Here is a 17212-nt window from a genome sequence, read left to right on the forward strand (position 1 = left end):
TTATTAAAAACAATGATAGATAGTTCAATATCATATTCAGGTTGCTCTTATGTGTGTGCAGAACTTAGGATCCCCAGGTGGATGTCTCAGCAGGTCTCCTGGCCACTGAGACAGAGAGCCACACTACACACACCGGGGATGCCAGGGGAAACTGAGTGTGTGTGAGATACCTGTCAGCAGCCGCCAGATCCTGCTTATCCATGAAGGGCTCCACTGAAGAATGGACCAAAGACACCATCAGGGGAGGATCACCAGCAGCACAGGGGCTGCCAGGAGACCTTTTATGTGAGGAAAGCTCCACTGATGGATAGATCAGACAGGACATGACAGTTCTGAGTAAGGGCAGGAGAGCTGTGATGCGGGGCGGGCGGAGAGAGATGGTGTCTGCTCATCTGTCCGCTCACTTCTCTCATCCTCCTGCCTGGTTCTCTCATGCAGCCCCGCCTGCCACACTCATGGCTAGGCTGTAGAGAGTCCGCGGCCCATTGGTTAGGCAGGGACTCAAGAGACTTGGGGCTATAGCCCCAACAGCCACCCTCTAGCAATGCCCCTGATTGTAGATAATAATGGATGTTACTGTGTTTGTAGTAACGCATGCATTATTACTGCACACTTGTCTGGAGTACTCAAATGACAAAATCTTACCAGCATAGTTTTTGGCCCCGTTTCCAACCATTGTGAAGTTTTAAGTAGTGCATACCTCCCTGGGGTATTTCCAATCCTCCAGTTGTACATGTAAAATATATTGTAAAGTAAAGTAAATATCTTAGGGCACCTTCATAATATCACATGTGCAGGTCTAGAAACGACAGTAGCGATTGCACTATAAAGTTTTTCAAGGGGTAAACTCTTCAGCATTTACTGTACCAGGCACTGAAACTGTTTGTTTTGGGTCAAATGTGAATCTTCACATTTACATAGAGCTGCACACACCACACCACCAAATATTTCAGCAAATTTATTTTGCCACATCTACCTCTTCTGGGTAACCCCTTGTTCACTCCAGGATTAGAACCCCCTAGCACCTTTCATTGGTGGCATTACCATACATTCCATTATATCTACTACTTCATTACTGGTAGCATTGCATACACTTGGGCAGAAATTAGAGAAAAACATAATTTTACATCCTCTGAGCTTTTCTGCTTCTTTCAAATAAAACACTGGCTCTTCTCCACCTTTGCTAACAAGGGCCTTACAAGCCAGCTATCACTTTTTAACATATCTGCTACCATATGCCTCTCTCTACTAAACTGATATGCATCATTTACTCACAAATAAATAACTCTCATTCTCACACTACTTACATTTCTAAGTAGGAGAAGGATCTTGAGCACGGGAGCCACAACTCGCGGCATATCGCCGTTAACAGCGGCGTGCTCAGTGCGCCTGCGCGTCACTGTCTACGGCGCATGCGCCGTAGACAGTGGTGACTGTCTTTTGGCAAATATCTCCTAAACCGTGTAGGTTTAGGAGATATTTATTGGACCTACAGGTAAGACTTAATCTATTCTTACCTGTAGGTCAAAGTGGTTTGTAAGGGTTTACAACCACTTTAATACTGGATACAAATTTGGTTCACAAATATAATCTAAAAATATAATAATATAATATAATACATACATTTTTGCATATACAGTTATTTTAAAGTATTTGGTTAAAGTCAAATAAACAGCGTACTATAGGAATATATTCTAAGCAAAGCAAAACAGAACAAAAAAAATAAAAAATAAAAACACAGAGATTGCTTTTTCATCAATGCAATCATGCGGTTTCAGACTATTTCATACCATTTTAAGCAAGCCATTTTCTTCCAGTTATTTATAGAGGCAAAAAGCCCATGTTGATTTCTTTAACATGCAATTTTAAAATCACAGTTTGCCAAATTGGGCAGAAATCCAGGTATGCGGTATTATATTTCATTTGTTAAAAATACAAATCTAGCAGGTGTTTATGTTGTACTGTTTGCCTCGGCTTAGCAGTTTTACCTAGTGCATCTGGGTATAAATCATTAGACAAAAATAGCACAACATGAAAAAGTCTAGATTGTGCAGGACTATAATACAGGACGGGAATATCTCTATACTTTTTTTTTTTTATCCTGGAGCAAGTCAGCCATAAAAGTAAACTGCAGCAGAGGTTAGAATGTCTCACGGAAACCCCAAATGTGATAATAAAATGGTACAAATATATCTAGATGCTTACATCTTGCTAAACAGAGCAGAAGCTTATTGGACTAAACATAAAGCACATCATTTTCATTAACTGCTTGAAACAGGTTTTAACAATTTTAAATGTTTAATGATGTATTATTTTTAATGATACTGGTACAAGTATACCTGTTCACTGAATAATAATGATAAAAAAAAAATATGATAAGTAATCTTTTGTTTTATGTTAAACACCAGTATACTATTCAGCTTGGGAAGCAGTTGATGAATGCTGATCTGTGGAGATGGAAAGGGGCTTTTTATTATGGCTGTGAGCGTAAGCAAAGAAACTGCTTTCTCCCAATTGCTTACTGTCCAGTGTATGTACAGTTGCCATCTGCCCTGGGAAAATGGGACTTGATAATATTAATAGGAAGATCATAAGGCTAATATTTTTTTCCCAGAGAAAATGCCAGACTTAAAGGGAAATTGGGCTTGGGCAAAGCAACAGGTTTACTTAAAACTAAACTTCTTGTTTTAGTGAACTTTATATAGTTTAGTATCAGTTAGTAGCAGGTATCAATGTTGTATAAACTGTATGTAAACTCATCTACTCACAGCATACAGCACTGTGTCCTGAGAGTGGACTTTTTGTCCCAATCCCAGAACAAAATCGAGTCAGGCTGGGCACTGCTCAGCCATTTAGAGAAAGCTTTGCATTTTCTGAATGAATAGAAAGCTTCCTCTGATTGGCTGAGGCAAAGTTCTTGACGTCATTCGCCACACTGAGGCAGAGATCTTGACCTCATCCGTTTTTTTTGGACCAGCTTGTTCTAACTCTAAACTAACTATTTAAAGTTCACTAAAACATGGAGTTAGGCATTTTAGGCTTTAACTATTTGGGGCTTAAACAGAGATAAGGTCTCTCTCCTTCTCTCCATGTGAGATGGAAGAAGAGTGAGTCATGTATTTCTTGTACCAATAAGCACCAGTTCATTTATTTTAATACTCAATGGCCTGAACAAATCAAGGGAGTAGAAAGGAATGTGGTCTCCATGACCACAGAAGCACTTACCTTGAAGTTCAGTTATGCACAATTTTGCATATATTATGTCAAATATCAACTGTTCTGTGCAAGCCTTTTTGAAGAACCTTTTTGTAGCCCGTTTCCCTTTCTCTCAAGTGGTCAGTTATTGAGAATACTACACCATGAGTAGATTTTTTCTTTCTTGAGGACCCATTGGTGGATAACAAAGCCTCCTTCTCTCATCATTTCCAATAAACCCTGGGGAAGACCAGCTGAAGACAGAGTTAATTAGAAGAATCCTCAACCTAGTGGAGCACAGATTACAGGCAATATACCCCCTAGGGGGTGCGTGGATTCGGTGAGTGGGGACCCTTGAGGGGGAACGAGCACGGAAGTCACCAATAAGCAGGCCTAATCACAAAAGTCACCTTCCTGTTATTTGAAAAAGAATAATCGCATGGTTGAAAATACATGATAAGAGACTCTTTGTGGACCTTATATATATATATATACCTATTGATATTTTTTGGATTTTATTTACATTTTTATTTACATTTTTTCCAGGTTTTTGTATTTTTCACATTTGCAAGGGGGTTAGGAATCACCCCGCACATTTATTCATTTTTATTTTTATTATTTTTTATTTTTGTATTTTTCATGGTCTTGGTGGTCTTTGTTCCTTTATTGTAATATTTTTTCACCCACGGGGTATTATAGTGGAAATATAAATTGTGCACAGTGTTAGTAATTGCACAGGAACTGCACAAACGTAGTGCGATTATAGGTGTAATTTTTCCCCGATTAGGGGTTTTGTACACTAAGTGCGGTTGTTTGCTGTGTAGTATACTAATATTTTTGGTATCACAAAAATCACTATCACAAAAATACTTTGTATATTGTTTGGGATTCTTGGATGTTATATGTGGTTTTGGGTGTTTTAGGGTTTAATTTATTTATTTTTTATCCCTTTGGGATTCTGATTGAGGGTTTGATCACGCTAGTGAATAACTGTACGTGTCACCTTTTTTAGGGTAAGCAATATAATTGATTTGTAGTGGCACATGGTTGAATTTGGGTTAACAGAAAGAATTAGTTGGACATAAACACTAAACAATTGGGACATCATAGTAAGCACAAATTGGGTCTCACAGAGCCTATAGGGAAGATAGTAGGTAACAGAAGGTTTGAGGTAGCGCCATTAGCCCATCATTACTATTCAATTATGTCAAATATACCTCTTAATTTGACCTTCTCCAGTGCTGACAGGTCTGCTCACCATCTCATTGTTCCATTGCTGCCAATGCCATTTTCTTAAACTATTTTGCCAGCCCAGTTCCTTCTTTGTTCAACCATTGGGCATCTGTCATGTTGTTTACCAACATTTCAATTAAGGTATAAAAACACACACATGAAAATAACAGGTCTTACAGATTGTCAGAAAGCCAAAATACATTTAGTCAGAATACAACTCTTCATCCAACAAACTCACAAAAAATAAACAAACAAATGGCATCAGGCCAGCATACAATTGCTGCATAGCCTAATCAATTTTCATATACAAGTTACTGGAGCATAAACAATCAAGGTAGAACTGTATCATATAAAAACCCAGGAATAACAGAGAACCCTTATTGTTATATTTAGCAGTTAATATAACGTTATGGTGTACCTTTTCCATTCATTTTATAGCTTCCATGCAGTGAAGCACATGAGACCAGGGCACAGAAGGAGAATTCCAGTTAAGGGCGATAGCCCGATAATGGCACTAAATTGTTTATGTGCCAGTTTTTGGCAAGGGGGTGGCACCTCTGGTAATTCAGAAAAAAATAACCGCATTTGGTACTTTGAGGTTAATTGTGTGCCAGTAATCTGAAACACCTTGGTAGCTGGTAGTTGCCATAATGACTGAGAGCTCTACGGCTCAAAAACATGTTTTGGGTACTAAGGTATAGAATTTGTGTAGATTAGCAGGGCTATACTACCATCTAGTATGAAGTCTGACTAAAGTGTCTTTAATAGCAACAGAGTATGTGCATTTAATGTATGCATATTTGAAACCATATCTAGCCAGTCTTCTGTGAAAAGAGTGGCTGTCATGTTAATGACATGTGCTCTGGAGCTGGGTTACCCAGCATCCAGCTTCTGCATCATGCATGTGCCACCAACAGCTGGATGTTTTTGGCTAAAGAGACATACAAAGTCTGATACCAAAAATTATACTGGCTAGAATTTTTTAAGCTACTTTTTTAAGTGAATTTACTTTACCCTTCATTTGCAAATCATTGACTCAGTTTAGGTGTATACTTAGTAAATAGCGACTGATCTCGATAAATTTGGCACCACGTCCATATCAAAATGTACACAGAAGAAACAAAAAAGTAAAGGATTTTACCGGTTGCCATGTATAACCCCAACAGAGAGAAGCTACAACCATATAAAATCATAAAAAGGTTAATTTCATATAAGCCTAAAACACCATAAAAACATACAGTGGTGTGAAAAAGTGTTTGCCCCCTTCCTCATTTCCTGTTCCTTTGCATGTTTGTCACACTTAAGTGTTTTGGAACATCAAACCAATTTAAACAATAGTCAAGGACAACACAAGTAAACACAAAATGCAATTTGTAAATGAAGGTGTTTATTATTAAAGGTGAAAAAAAATCCAAACCATCATGGCCCTGTGTGAAAAAGTGATTGCCCCCTAAACCTAATAACTGGTTGGGCCACCCTTAGCAGCAACAACTGCAACCAAGCGTTTGCGATAACGTGCAATGAGGCTTTTACAGCGTCCTGGAGGAATTTTGGCCCACTCATCTTTGCAGAATTGTCCTAATTCAGTTACATTAGAGGGTTTTCGAGCATGAACGGCCTTTTTAAGGTCATACCACAACATCTCAATAGGATTCAGGTCAGGACTTTGGCTAGGCCACTCCAAAGTCTTCATTTTGTTTTTCTTCAGCCATTCGGTGGTGGACTTGCTGGTGTGTTTAGGATCATTGTCCTGCTGCAGAACCCAAGTTCGTTTCAGCTTGAGTACACGAACAGATGGTCGGACATTCTCCTTCAGGATCTCTTGGTAGACAGCAGAATTCATAGTTCCTTTTATCACGGCAAGTCTTCCAGGTCCTGAAGCAGCAAAACAGCCCCAGACCATCACACTACCACCACCATATTTTACTGTTGGTATAATGTTCTTTTTATGAAATGCAGTGTTCCTTCTATGCCAGATATACTTGGACACACACCTTCCAAAGAGTTCCACTTTTGTCTCATCGGTCCACAGAATGTTGTCCCAAAAGTCTTGGGGATCATCAAGATGTGTTGAGGAGAAATTGAGACGAGCTTTGATGTTCTTTTTGCTCAGCAGTGGTTTTCTCCTTGGAACTCTGCCATGCAGGCCATTTTTGCCCAGTCTTTTCCTGATGGTGGAGGCATGAACGCTGACCTTAACTGAGGCAAGTGAGGCCTGCAGTTCCTTGGACGTTGTTGTGGGGTCTTTTGTGACCTCTTGGATGAGTCGTCGCTGCGCTCTTGGGGTAATTTTGGGCGGCCGGCCACTCCTGGGAAGGTTCACCACTGTTCCATGTCTTCGCCATTTGTGGATAATGGCTCTCACTGTGGTTCGCTGGATTCCCAAAGCTTTGGAAATGGCTTTATAACCCTTTCCAGACTGATAGATCTCAATTACTTTCTTTCTCAATTGTTCCTGAATTTCTTTGGGTCTCGGCATGATGTGTAGCTTTTAAGGATCTTCTGGTGGACCTTACTGTGTCAAGCAGCTCCTATTTAAGTGATGCCTTGATTGTGAACAGGTGTGGCAATAATCAGGCCTGGGTGTGGCTAGAGAAATTAAACTCAGGTGTGGACAACCACAGTTATAGTATGTTTTAACAAGGGGGGCAATCACTTTTTCACCCAGGGCCATGATGGTTTGGATTTTTTTTCACCTTTAATAATAAACACCTTCATTTACAAATTGCATTTTGTGTTTACTTGTGTTGTACTTGACTATTGTTTAAATTGGTTTGATGTTCCGAAACACTTAAGTGTGACAAACATGCAAAGGAACAGGAAATGAGGAAGGGGGCAAACACTTTTTCACACCACTGTATACAAATTACATCAAAATGATACCTGCTTACATTCTCCAACTGGCTAAGTATAGCAATCTGTGTGCACAGTAGCCTGTACCAAACTGCCCAATCAACTTATTGAGAAATTAAGTGAAGACTTTCACATAAAGGGCCTACACATTTTGCCAGATGGCTTCCTTAGGTGATCATATTAGCCTTATGCATAGAGTTGCAGGCTCTGGGGATGGACAGCTTCACGCAAGATGGATGAAGGCACACAGATCCAGCAGTACATGGGGAGCCTCTACACTACGGTGAAGATAACTTCAGGAGGGTTCTTCCTATAGCCAATCTATTCATTCCCACAAACTCATGAGGAAAAATCCTAGACAGGAGAGTGTGAGTTTGTGACGATACTTGCAATTTGTTAAGGACTGGGTGTTTTTTTTTCTCCTGTTTAAACCACTTCAATATGGTTTAAACAGGGTTATCCTGAGCTTAAATCCGATCCTGAAACCGTACCTCCAACCACCATAGGAAAGAGCTGATTGGGATAACCTTGTTTAAACCATATTGATGTGTTACACCAGGAGGATGAAACACCCACCCAGTCCTTAACAAATTGCGAATATTGTCACAAACTTGGAATCTCCTGTTTTGGATTTTTCCCCATGAGTTTGTGGGAATGAATAGATTGGCCATAGCAAGAACCCTCCTGAAATTGTCTTCACCAGAGTGTGGAGCCTCCCTATGTACGGTTGGATCTGTGTACCTTCACTCTTGCCCTCCACTGTGTGTGGATCCTTCCATTCCCTGACTCAAGTCTGCAACTCTATGCATAATATTAATAGGATCCCCTGAGGAAGCCTACTGGTGAAACACATAGAGATTCATACATGTGATGCTATGCAGATCCCTGTACCTGGCCCTCAATGTAAAAGTCTTCACTTCATTTCTCAATATCTAAAGGATTATATTCATATGTCATGTTTATATTGTGATTATTGATATCTAATGATTTGTTATGTTAAACTTATATATCTCCAGACTTAGGTAATGTCCTGATGAAGCTATGAAACGAAACTAGTTGAACAATTACCTCATTCGTCTCTACCAACTGTATTTTGAGATATTTTACTGATTTATTTTTATATATGTCTGTTGAATAAATTGTTTTTAAATATGATCTATTGTTCTGATATTAATCTTTTGTGAACAAAATTACATGTGCCCCGTAATAGTCCCTATGCTCACTTTCCCATGTTGATGTCTCTGATGGGAGATAAGAGATATTCATATCCTTCCTTGATTCATTTCTCAATATGTTGAATGGGGAGTTTGGTACAGGTTACAGATGCTATACTTAGCCAGTTGGGAAATGCAAGCAGGATAATGTCCATGTAATTCGCATATATTTTTATGGTGTTTTAAGCTGAAATGAAATAAACTTTTGTATTCTTTTATATGGTTATAGCTTCTCTTTATTGGGGTCATACATGACAACCGTTAAAATCCTTTACTTTTTTGTTTCTTCTGTATCAATTCAGGTGTATAAATGGGTTTCTTTTGTACTCTGAATTTTGCCACTATTCAAAAACTTATTGGTAGCCTACAGTGCACTTGAATTAAAAAAATGAAAATTTGCAATCATACTGTATAGGCAACATCAATAAACGTTTATTGCTGGCTCCATACAGAGACATGGTGACATGGTGACTAAGTAAAAAGGAAAGGATCCACTTTAGGAATGTGACAATTCTGGTGACTAGTCCTTTGCCCTCTGCCTAATTACGCCAGTTACACTTCAGTGGAGACTCCTGTTTGCTAATGTTAAACAAAGGGCAATGTTAAGCAGTAACTACAGTATCTGATCAGAGATGACTTCCTACACAGTTACTTTACATCACTGGTACTTGATACTTAATAATGCCCTTTATCAAGGATAACGTATATACTGTATGATCCACATAACACAAGACAATTATAGTGCTCTCAGAACCATTTCTGATCAACAATGAGGGGTCGATTTGCTAAATGCAAATAAACAGTCCACTTGCAAGGGAGGTTGCATCATATTTTTTTTTACAAAAAAAACCTCAATCACATGCAAGTGAACCTAGAAAAAACATTTTTGCTTGAATGTGATTGGATGATGGGAGTCAGCAAAGCTCAACTTCAATCAAGCTCTGGGGATAATTCCCTTGCAAAGTACATATTCCTTTGTACAGTGAAACGTTTATTTGCCTTTAGTTAATCAACCAAAGGCTCTTGTTTTCCTTGAATGTCAAGCCTCAATGTTTTTTTTTATTTTTTTATTATGGCTTTGTTTGATAGTATGTACCAAAAATCAGTGCTTCTGCTGTTTTCCAAATGTTTATACTAGGAGGTCCCGGGGCCCATAAAAAAAGTCACATCTTAACAATAGTACCACTTCTTATGTTCTATTATGATAAGATGATAGATCCTTGTGATGCCCACTTTTTTAGAATGTGTTAAAAATTGTTACATCCTTGTAATTTGATGGGCCTTGTCTATGAAAACAAAACAAAAACAACCAGTTATTTTCTGAGTGTCGTTTGCCTAGTGCAATTTAAAAAGTGAAAAATTATTTTGTTTTCCACTCACGTGTAAACTAAATATCCTGACTTTATTTATTTTTTTATTTTTTTACAGCATCGGTAGAAGAAGAATCTACAGCTACAGGTAGGAGGATGATTTCTAATCAATCCAATTTGGTACTTGTAGGAAAAAGGCTGTCTTAAACAGGCCAATCTTTTAATCAATTAGAAAGGGACTTACTGTGACTTTTTTTAAACTATATAAACGTTACCATTATGGAATATAAGAAGGTAATTGATCTTATGCAAAAATAAACAAACAGGAGTTAACCCATACCTTGCCTAATATTCAACACAAGTAATCATAGTGTTTAGACCATGGGGCTGATTTACTAAAGCTGGAGAGTGCAAAATCTGGTGCAGCTGTACATGGTAACCAATCATCTTCTGACTTCAGCTTGTTCAATTAAGCTTTGACAAAAGAAAAACTTGAAGCTGATTGGTTTCTGTGCAGAGCTGCAGCAGATTTTGCAATCCCTAGTTTTAGTAAATCAACCCCAATGCTCAGTGAGCTTAATAAAACTATGATTACTCCACGCAACCAGGTGTGCCCTAGCAAATATCCTGTTTTAGTTGTTTCCTCACACGTGATTGGGTATTCAAACTGAATGCAACTTCACCTTATTTATCCCATATTTGAACTCTTTATGAGGTTAAATTAATAATTAATTTATTAAAAAGAAAAAAAATAACATTTTTAACGTATTTTTTTTCTTCAATGTTTTCAAGTAAACCAAGCCCACTGGGTCATTTGAACCACTTCAGCTCCCGAAGCTTTTACCCCTTTCATGACCAGGCTATCATGTTTTGCTATTTAGCATTGTGCTACTTTAACTGGTACTTGTATGGTCATGCAGCACTGTACCCAAACAAAATTTGTGTCATAATTTTTTTACGCAAATAGAGCTTTCTTTTGGTGATATTTTCACACCACTTGGGTTTTTATTTTTTATTATATAAACAAAAAAAAATGACAACATTTTGAAAAAAAAATCTATATTTTTTACTTTCTGCTACAAAGCATATCCAATGATTAATAAAAATCAATAAAAAAAAAAAATTCGAGTTTCATCATAAATTTAGGCCAAAATGTATTCTGCTACATGTCTTAGCCAATAAGTGTATATTGATTGGTTTGAATGAAAGTTATAGCATCTACAAACTATGGTATATATACTGGATTTTTTATCTATTTACTATACATCGTCACTGTATTAATGACACTGGATGGGAAGGGGTTAACATCTCATGGTGATCAAGAGGTTAAATGTGTGCCTAACAAGTGTTAATGTGTGTATTATGTGTTGCTTTTTACTTAAAATCAATTTGTTCCTTCTCCCTAAATATAAAGTGATCATTCCCTCAACACAGGGCTGTGATTGGACACAGCTGATCAGAAGGTCCCAGCCACGGGTCATTGTACCTTGCTGTGCCTGTAGGAGCCACCCATCCACAGTACAGTGTGGCCAGGCGGTCCTGAAGAGGTTAAAGCAAACCTGCTTTTTCTTATGCCAGGCAAAGCAGCAGGTTTGCTTTAACAAATCCCTCCCCTGTAGTACACACTCACCTCCCCTTTGCTCCCCACAGCTTCATTCAGCTACCAGGAGCAACAAAATCAAAATAATACTTCCAGATATGGAGGAGCGGGTGACATGAACCATGTGACAGCGTTGGTGGTTGGTGATTACCCCCCTGTATAAGCTCCGACTTAAGCATCATAGTTATTACACATGGTTTCCTTTACTCACTTGACAAGTAGTGGGGGAGGGAAGGTAAGCATGTGTGACTGGGTAAGAGCATTCTGCTTTGCCATGAATGAGAATGCATAGGTTCCACATTAAAAGTTACAGATAGGAAACCTTTTAGGCACTAGAAGCTATTTGCTGTTGCAGACATCTACTCATATACATTAAGAATCAAGTTAGGAATCTGAACATTGGTAGCTATGCAAAAGCTGCATTGACATGATTGTCTTTTAGAAGGAGCTGCACACGCAATAAAAGCAATCCACCTGAATATTGCACAGCTGTCTTTGCACAATACCTTCTAATGCAGTATCTGGAGAGACACAGGTATTTCTTCACTTAGCTTTGTTGCTTAACCATCTATAGCTGCCCTTTTTAGAGTGAAAGGGCAACTGACTGAAATTTCCTAGCCAACTACTATTAAGAACGTAGGCGGAAAATCTGCTGTAGAATTCATGCTTGTTTGATATGAGCACACAATTTTATGTACTTATTTGAAGAAAAATATTTTTATTTTACTAGTCCTAATATGAATGTATGTATTAGATGTAGGATGCACTTAAAATGCGTACAACAAGCTTTAGCTTAAAAGGGTATATCAAAATGAAAGCTTACCTTTGCAGCTTAAAACAAAATACATATTGATACACTACATATGCTTATACATGCAATTTATAAATATAAACAGTGCAGCGCAAATATACATATGACAGTTAAGCATTAACATATTGTTTTTTTAAACAGTCCCCAGCCCATTAGGACATTTCTTGGAATGGTAATATATTCCTGTGAGAGATTATCAAATGCACCGACACCTTAAGGGAATGAGCCCACCACCATCACACAGATTGCTCACTCACCTAATGATATTGACCTCGAGCCAACAGGATGGTCAATAAACACTTGTTCCCACTATCAGGGGATGAGTAATGCCAAGTGCACATGATCCCGATGCTCACATCCGACCCGATCGGGATAAAAAAATGAAATAATGTAAGTGCTCTCCATTTGGTAATAAAATTCACACTTTAATATACTTGAAATTCCTCTTGTTCCCAGCAATAAAAAAGTAGTGTACAATGCCGAACGCTAGACCAGCTCATTAGGATTGCAGTGGGTGACATCACAGATCGTGGCTCCTCCTCCCATACACGTTGTGTCCTACGGGACATGTCCCGTGGAAACGATAGATGCTAAGGCTGTTGCACAGCCACATGTGCTAAAACTACAGCCTTCTCATACATAATAGATCCAAAACAGGATACAGCAGCACTTTAAAAAAAAAAAAAGGGGGATATTAGCAATGCTGCAAAGTCCTTAACACACCCTTTAATCTGGATATGGAAGGCAACAGAAATGTTCAAAAAATAAACTATATATACCATAGCATAGAGGGGAGACAATAAACTAATACCAACCACCTGTCTGAAATAAAACAGTTTATATCGAACTCTATGTTCAATCCCAAAGGATTAAGGGCCTTAGTTTCAAAGATCCAAAAAGATTCCCTTTGACTTAGGTGCCTAAGGCAATTATCCCCTCTTCAATGCTTGTTAACTCTTTCCACTCCCCAAAATCTTAAACCCTGTCATGACACATCCTGATGTGTTTAGAAACATTGTGCGATCTAAGGCCTTTTTTGATATAATTGACATGCTCACCTTTGTATACTCAGTGCCCTAGAGGTCTTACCAACGTATTGGAGGCCACAATCATGCTCTAGCTTGTAGACCACCCCTTGCATACTGCAAGTAATAAGGTCCTTGATCTTATAGTTCTTGTTGATAACCATAGAAGAAAATTCTTTATGCCCTTTATTATTACTTCTTGAATGTCTACATGCTGAGCATTGTTCACACACATAGAAGCCAGACAAAAAAAAGAAAAACTGATTCTTTTTCAATATAGGGGGATCCACAACCCCAGAAGCAATCATATCTCTGAGAGTGGGGGCCCATCTGTAAATAAATTGAGGACGTGCTGGGAGAACAGGTCCTAGGGTCCGGTCCTTCAACAAAATCCCCCAATGCTTGGTGATGATCCTTTCTAATTTCCTATGCTGTAAATTATAATCCATCACCATTTTGTATTCATGTTTATTCTCCTTTGTTTTTGAGAAATCAGAAGATTCCTATTCAAGGACATTTCCTATTGGGCTGTTTTAAAAACAATATGCTGATGCTTAACTGTCATATGTATATATGCACTGCACTGTTTGTAATTGAATATTGTCTTCTGGGGCTGTGTGAAATTACCCTTCATGTTCAGCTTGCAAATTTTGATTGTCTGTTACCTCTGGGTTGAACTGATTGATTTTTTTTGTTTTGAATTTATAAATATAACTTAATTTAAATTATATTCCATCTTCACATTTTTTAAATTACTTTTTTGTTTGAGTAGTAACATTTCCTTTTATTTATTTTTAGCTTTATGTGGTAATCCTTTATATCATCGCTATGTATACGTAATACCTTCCCTATGTATACTTGTCTTTTGAGATTACTATGAATTACATTCCACCATTAGCTTTGTTTTAATAGAGGGGTGAATTATGGGTTTACAGATCACCAATGGCTACCAGAAACATCATAATTTAGACATGGCTAGATGGACAAAACTGTATATAAAGGTGAAAGAAATAAACATGCAAAAGGTGAAAAATTGTTCATATTTCTGATTGCCTTTGACTTTAATGCGGAAGAAGAATGGATTGCCCTCTAGTCCTCATAGTGCTTGTGTTCGATGTGGAGCCTATATTTGTCAGGATCAGGCACAGTTAAAAGTTTTGCTTTGGGGGAATTTAAAAAATAGGTCCATACACAGAAGACATACTTCTATGCTTCACAGACCTGTAGCCTTTCATAAGCGGTGCTCTGAAAGATTATTTGTGTAAAGTGGATTGGTCTAAATCACTCATTCTTCTAATTAATCAGTCTTCCTTAATGTGAATATGTGTTCAAGCTATGGGAGTCAACTGTTTCCATATTCCAAAAAAAGTAGTAAAACTTTTTATTGTTTGAAAAAAAACTCTTTAAAGCCTCAATCTCCCCTGCAGCTGCACGCACTGTGGAGCAAATAATCCTCAAAATACAGAGCAGAAGTACTGAAACTGCCCATGTAGCTCTCTGGCAGCTCAGCCTCCCCTGCTTGCCTCTTGTAGTACACCAGCTATGAGTTATAGATTTCAAGGCTGCCAGTTCACTATTTGTGGGGGGGGGGGGGGGAGCACAATGAGCTTAGGTGCTAGGAAAACAGATCTTAACATCTTCAGTGCTTTTACTGTGAACTTTGAGGATGCATTGCTTCTCAGTGGCAACAGCTACAGAGATGAGAGCCTGTTTAAGACCATTGTCTGCTTGTCAATAATATGTAATTCCTTGAATGTCCATAGCTTGGTCACTCTCTCACTTTAAAGTGAACCTGTGTTCAGGTTGGGATGTTTGTCCTGGGCTCTAGATGACCTTGCCCCAGCACTGTCTGTGTTATACCCATGTACAAATAAATGAACTCAACTAAATTAACTCAAGTATATATATTGTTTACCATACTATACCTAGCCTTGCAAAAAAATTTTTATTTTGATGTCCCTTCTGCCCTAAAACTATAACTCCATCCCCTATGGGTCTGCCCTATTATACAGAATTTGTAACTGAACACTTCCTCCTACAGTAGATGCTATGGTGGCTCTAATGTTATCAGATTCATTACAAGTAGACTCCATCAGATAGCTGATCTATGAATACAAAGACTTTAAATTAACCAAAAATATGAAATAGATCGTGACATTATACAACCACTTGATCCAGTGACCAGCACACCTTGATAACATTGTAGGCTCTTCAGTCTAATAATTCTAGCAATCGCCACCCACATTACCATAGTCCATTCAGTATGTTTAGCATAATGTGTCATTTGGCCAATGGGCTGTCGGATAGCCTGCCCAGAGGCCAACTTAAGGAGTGCACAAGGCAAACTGACAACGCTGTCTCTAATTGCGAAGCAGTGGCTTAGTGGTGTCAGTGTTTCAAGTAAGAAACTTTGCAATAGAACAGGGATATGCAATTAGCGGACCTCCAGCTGTTGCAGAACTACAATAGCATGGCATAGCAAGACTCTGACAGCCACAAACATGACACCCAGAGGCAGAGCATAATGGGACTTGTAGTTTTGCAACAGCTGGAGGTCCGCTAATTGCATATCCCTGTGATAGAATCATAAAAAAGGATATTTTAAGAAAACTGTATAAAAATATACTTGATGGCAAATGTACTGAAAAAAATATTTAGCGTTTACATACATTTTAGGGCTTCTTGCTACACATAGCAGGAAGACTATCCTCTAACATAAGAGACCACCCTCCTTCATTGGTGTAGCAACAAGTACAAAAAAGAACTAACCAGTAAACTTTATATCTTTCTCAATATATATTGTAAATCATATTATTCAGGCATATATTTAGCTGATTTACAATGGTATATAAGTAGACAACCTACTGATACCAGAGTATTCAAAACAATGTAATATGTTGAATCTCAAAGTGTGGGATTATTTTGTACATTCATTTACAAAAAAAAAATTAAAATTACACATTCTATGTGATATTCGCCATTTATATTTTGTATTCAGCATTGCTCAATCAAATTGATAGTTTAAAGCTAATCTCTGGGCTGGATTAAAGTAGAAGTTCACCCTAAAACTAAAATCTGCAAATCTACTGGTATCCACAATCTAACACTAACCTATCTAGCTGCGTAAAGGAGAAATCGCTATACATACCTTTTCTGAAGCCGATTCGGTCTCAAACGATGGAAGGTGTGTGCAGGAGAGACAGCCAACAACAGCTGGGAAGTGCCTGGGAAGTGACATCACCCATTCTTTACAGGGCTAGATAGGTTAGATTGTGTATGCAAATAGATTTACAGATTTTAATTTTAGGGTGAACTTCTGCTTTAATTATATCTAAATACAAGAACCTTCTGTATTATTACTTGAATATTGGTGTCATTTGTGTCTTACTGTCAGATCTGTGCAGTAATTCAGCATGAAACAACTCCTATACCAGTGATGGTGAACCTTGGCACCCCAGATGTTTTGGAACAACATTTCCCATGATGCGCATGCACTCTGCAGTGTAGATGAGCATCGTGGCAAAGACATCTGTACGGCTTCATGCACATACGTATATTGAAATTGCTCCCAAAATCGGCAAAAGTAGTGCAAGTACTACTTTTGCAAATCGGTGCGGCACTGCAAATCACATGACAAATCGGTTCTGTGTGAAAGAGGGCTTATTTTGGCAAATTCAAGCTAACTGGCTGTGATGCTACATAGTTACATAATTAATCTGGTTGAAAAAAGACACAAGTCCATCCAGTTCAATCAACACAGAGAAAAACACACACACACACACATAGAAAACCTCTATATACACTATCCTATACCTATAATTGATGCAGAGGAAAGAAAAAATAACAATGGCTTCAGTCATTTCTGAGGTACGGATCTGAAACAAGTATGCAGGAGCCCTGACTTCCCTGGCTGTCACTGGACCCGGATTCCTCGCTAGAAGAAATCAGCAAGATAGGAAGTACATGTTTGC

At 38.2% G+C, this 17212-nt stretch overlaps 1 protein-coding gene across 1 annotated transcript in view; it reads left to right on the forward strand.

The window, feature by feature from the left end:
* Positions 1-17212, forward strand: part of EDIL3 (EGF like and discoidin domains 3) — a 976894-nt gene that overhangs the window by 335116 nt on the left and 624566 nt on the right. Inside the window, exon 3 of the mRNA XM_077462438.1 lies at positions 9924-9953. Within this exon, the coding sequence (XP_077318564.1) occupies positions 9924-9953 (30 nt within the window). The remainder of the gene's footprint in view (positions 1-9923; positions 9954-17212) is intronic.

This window comes from Lithobates pipiens, unplaced genomic scaffold (genome assembly GCF_037356315.1).
Source record: "Lithobates pipiens isolate NorthernLeopardFrog02 unplaced genomic scaffold, aLitPip1_a1.2 Scaffold_3, whole genome shotgun sequence".
Classification (NCBI taxonomy): domain Eukaryota; kingdom Metazoa; phylum Chordata; class Amphibia; order Anura; family Ranidae; genus Lithobates; species Lithobates pipiens.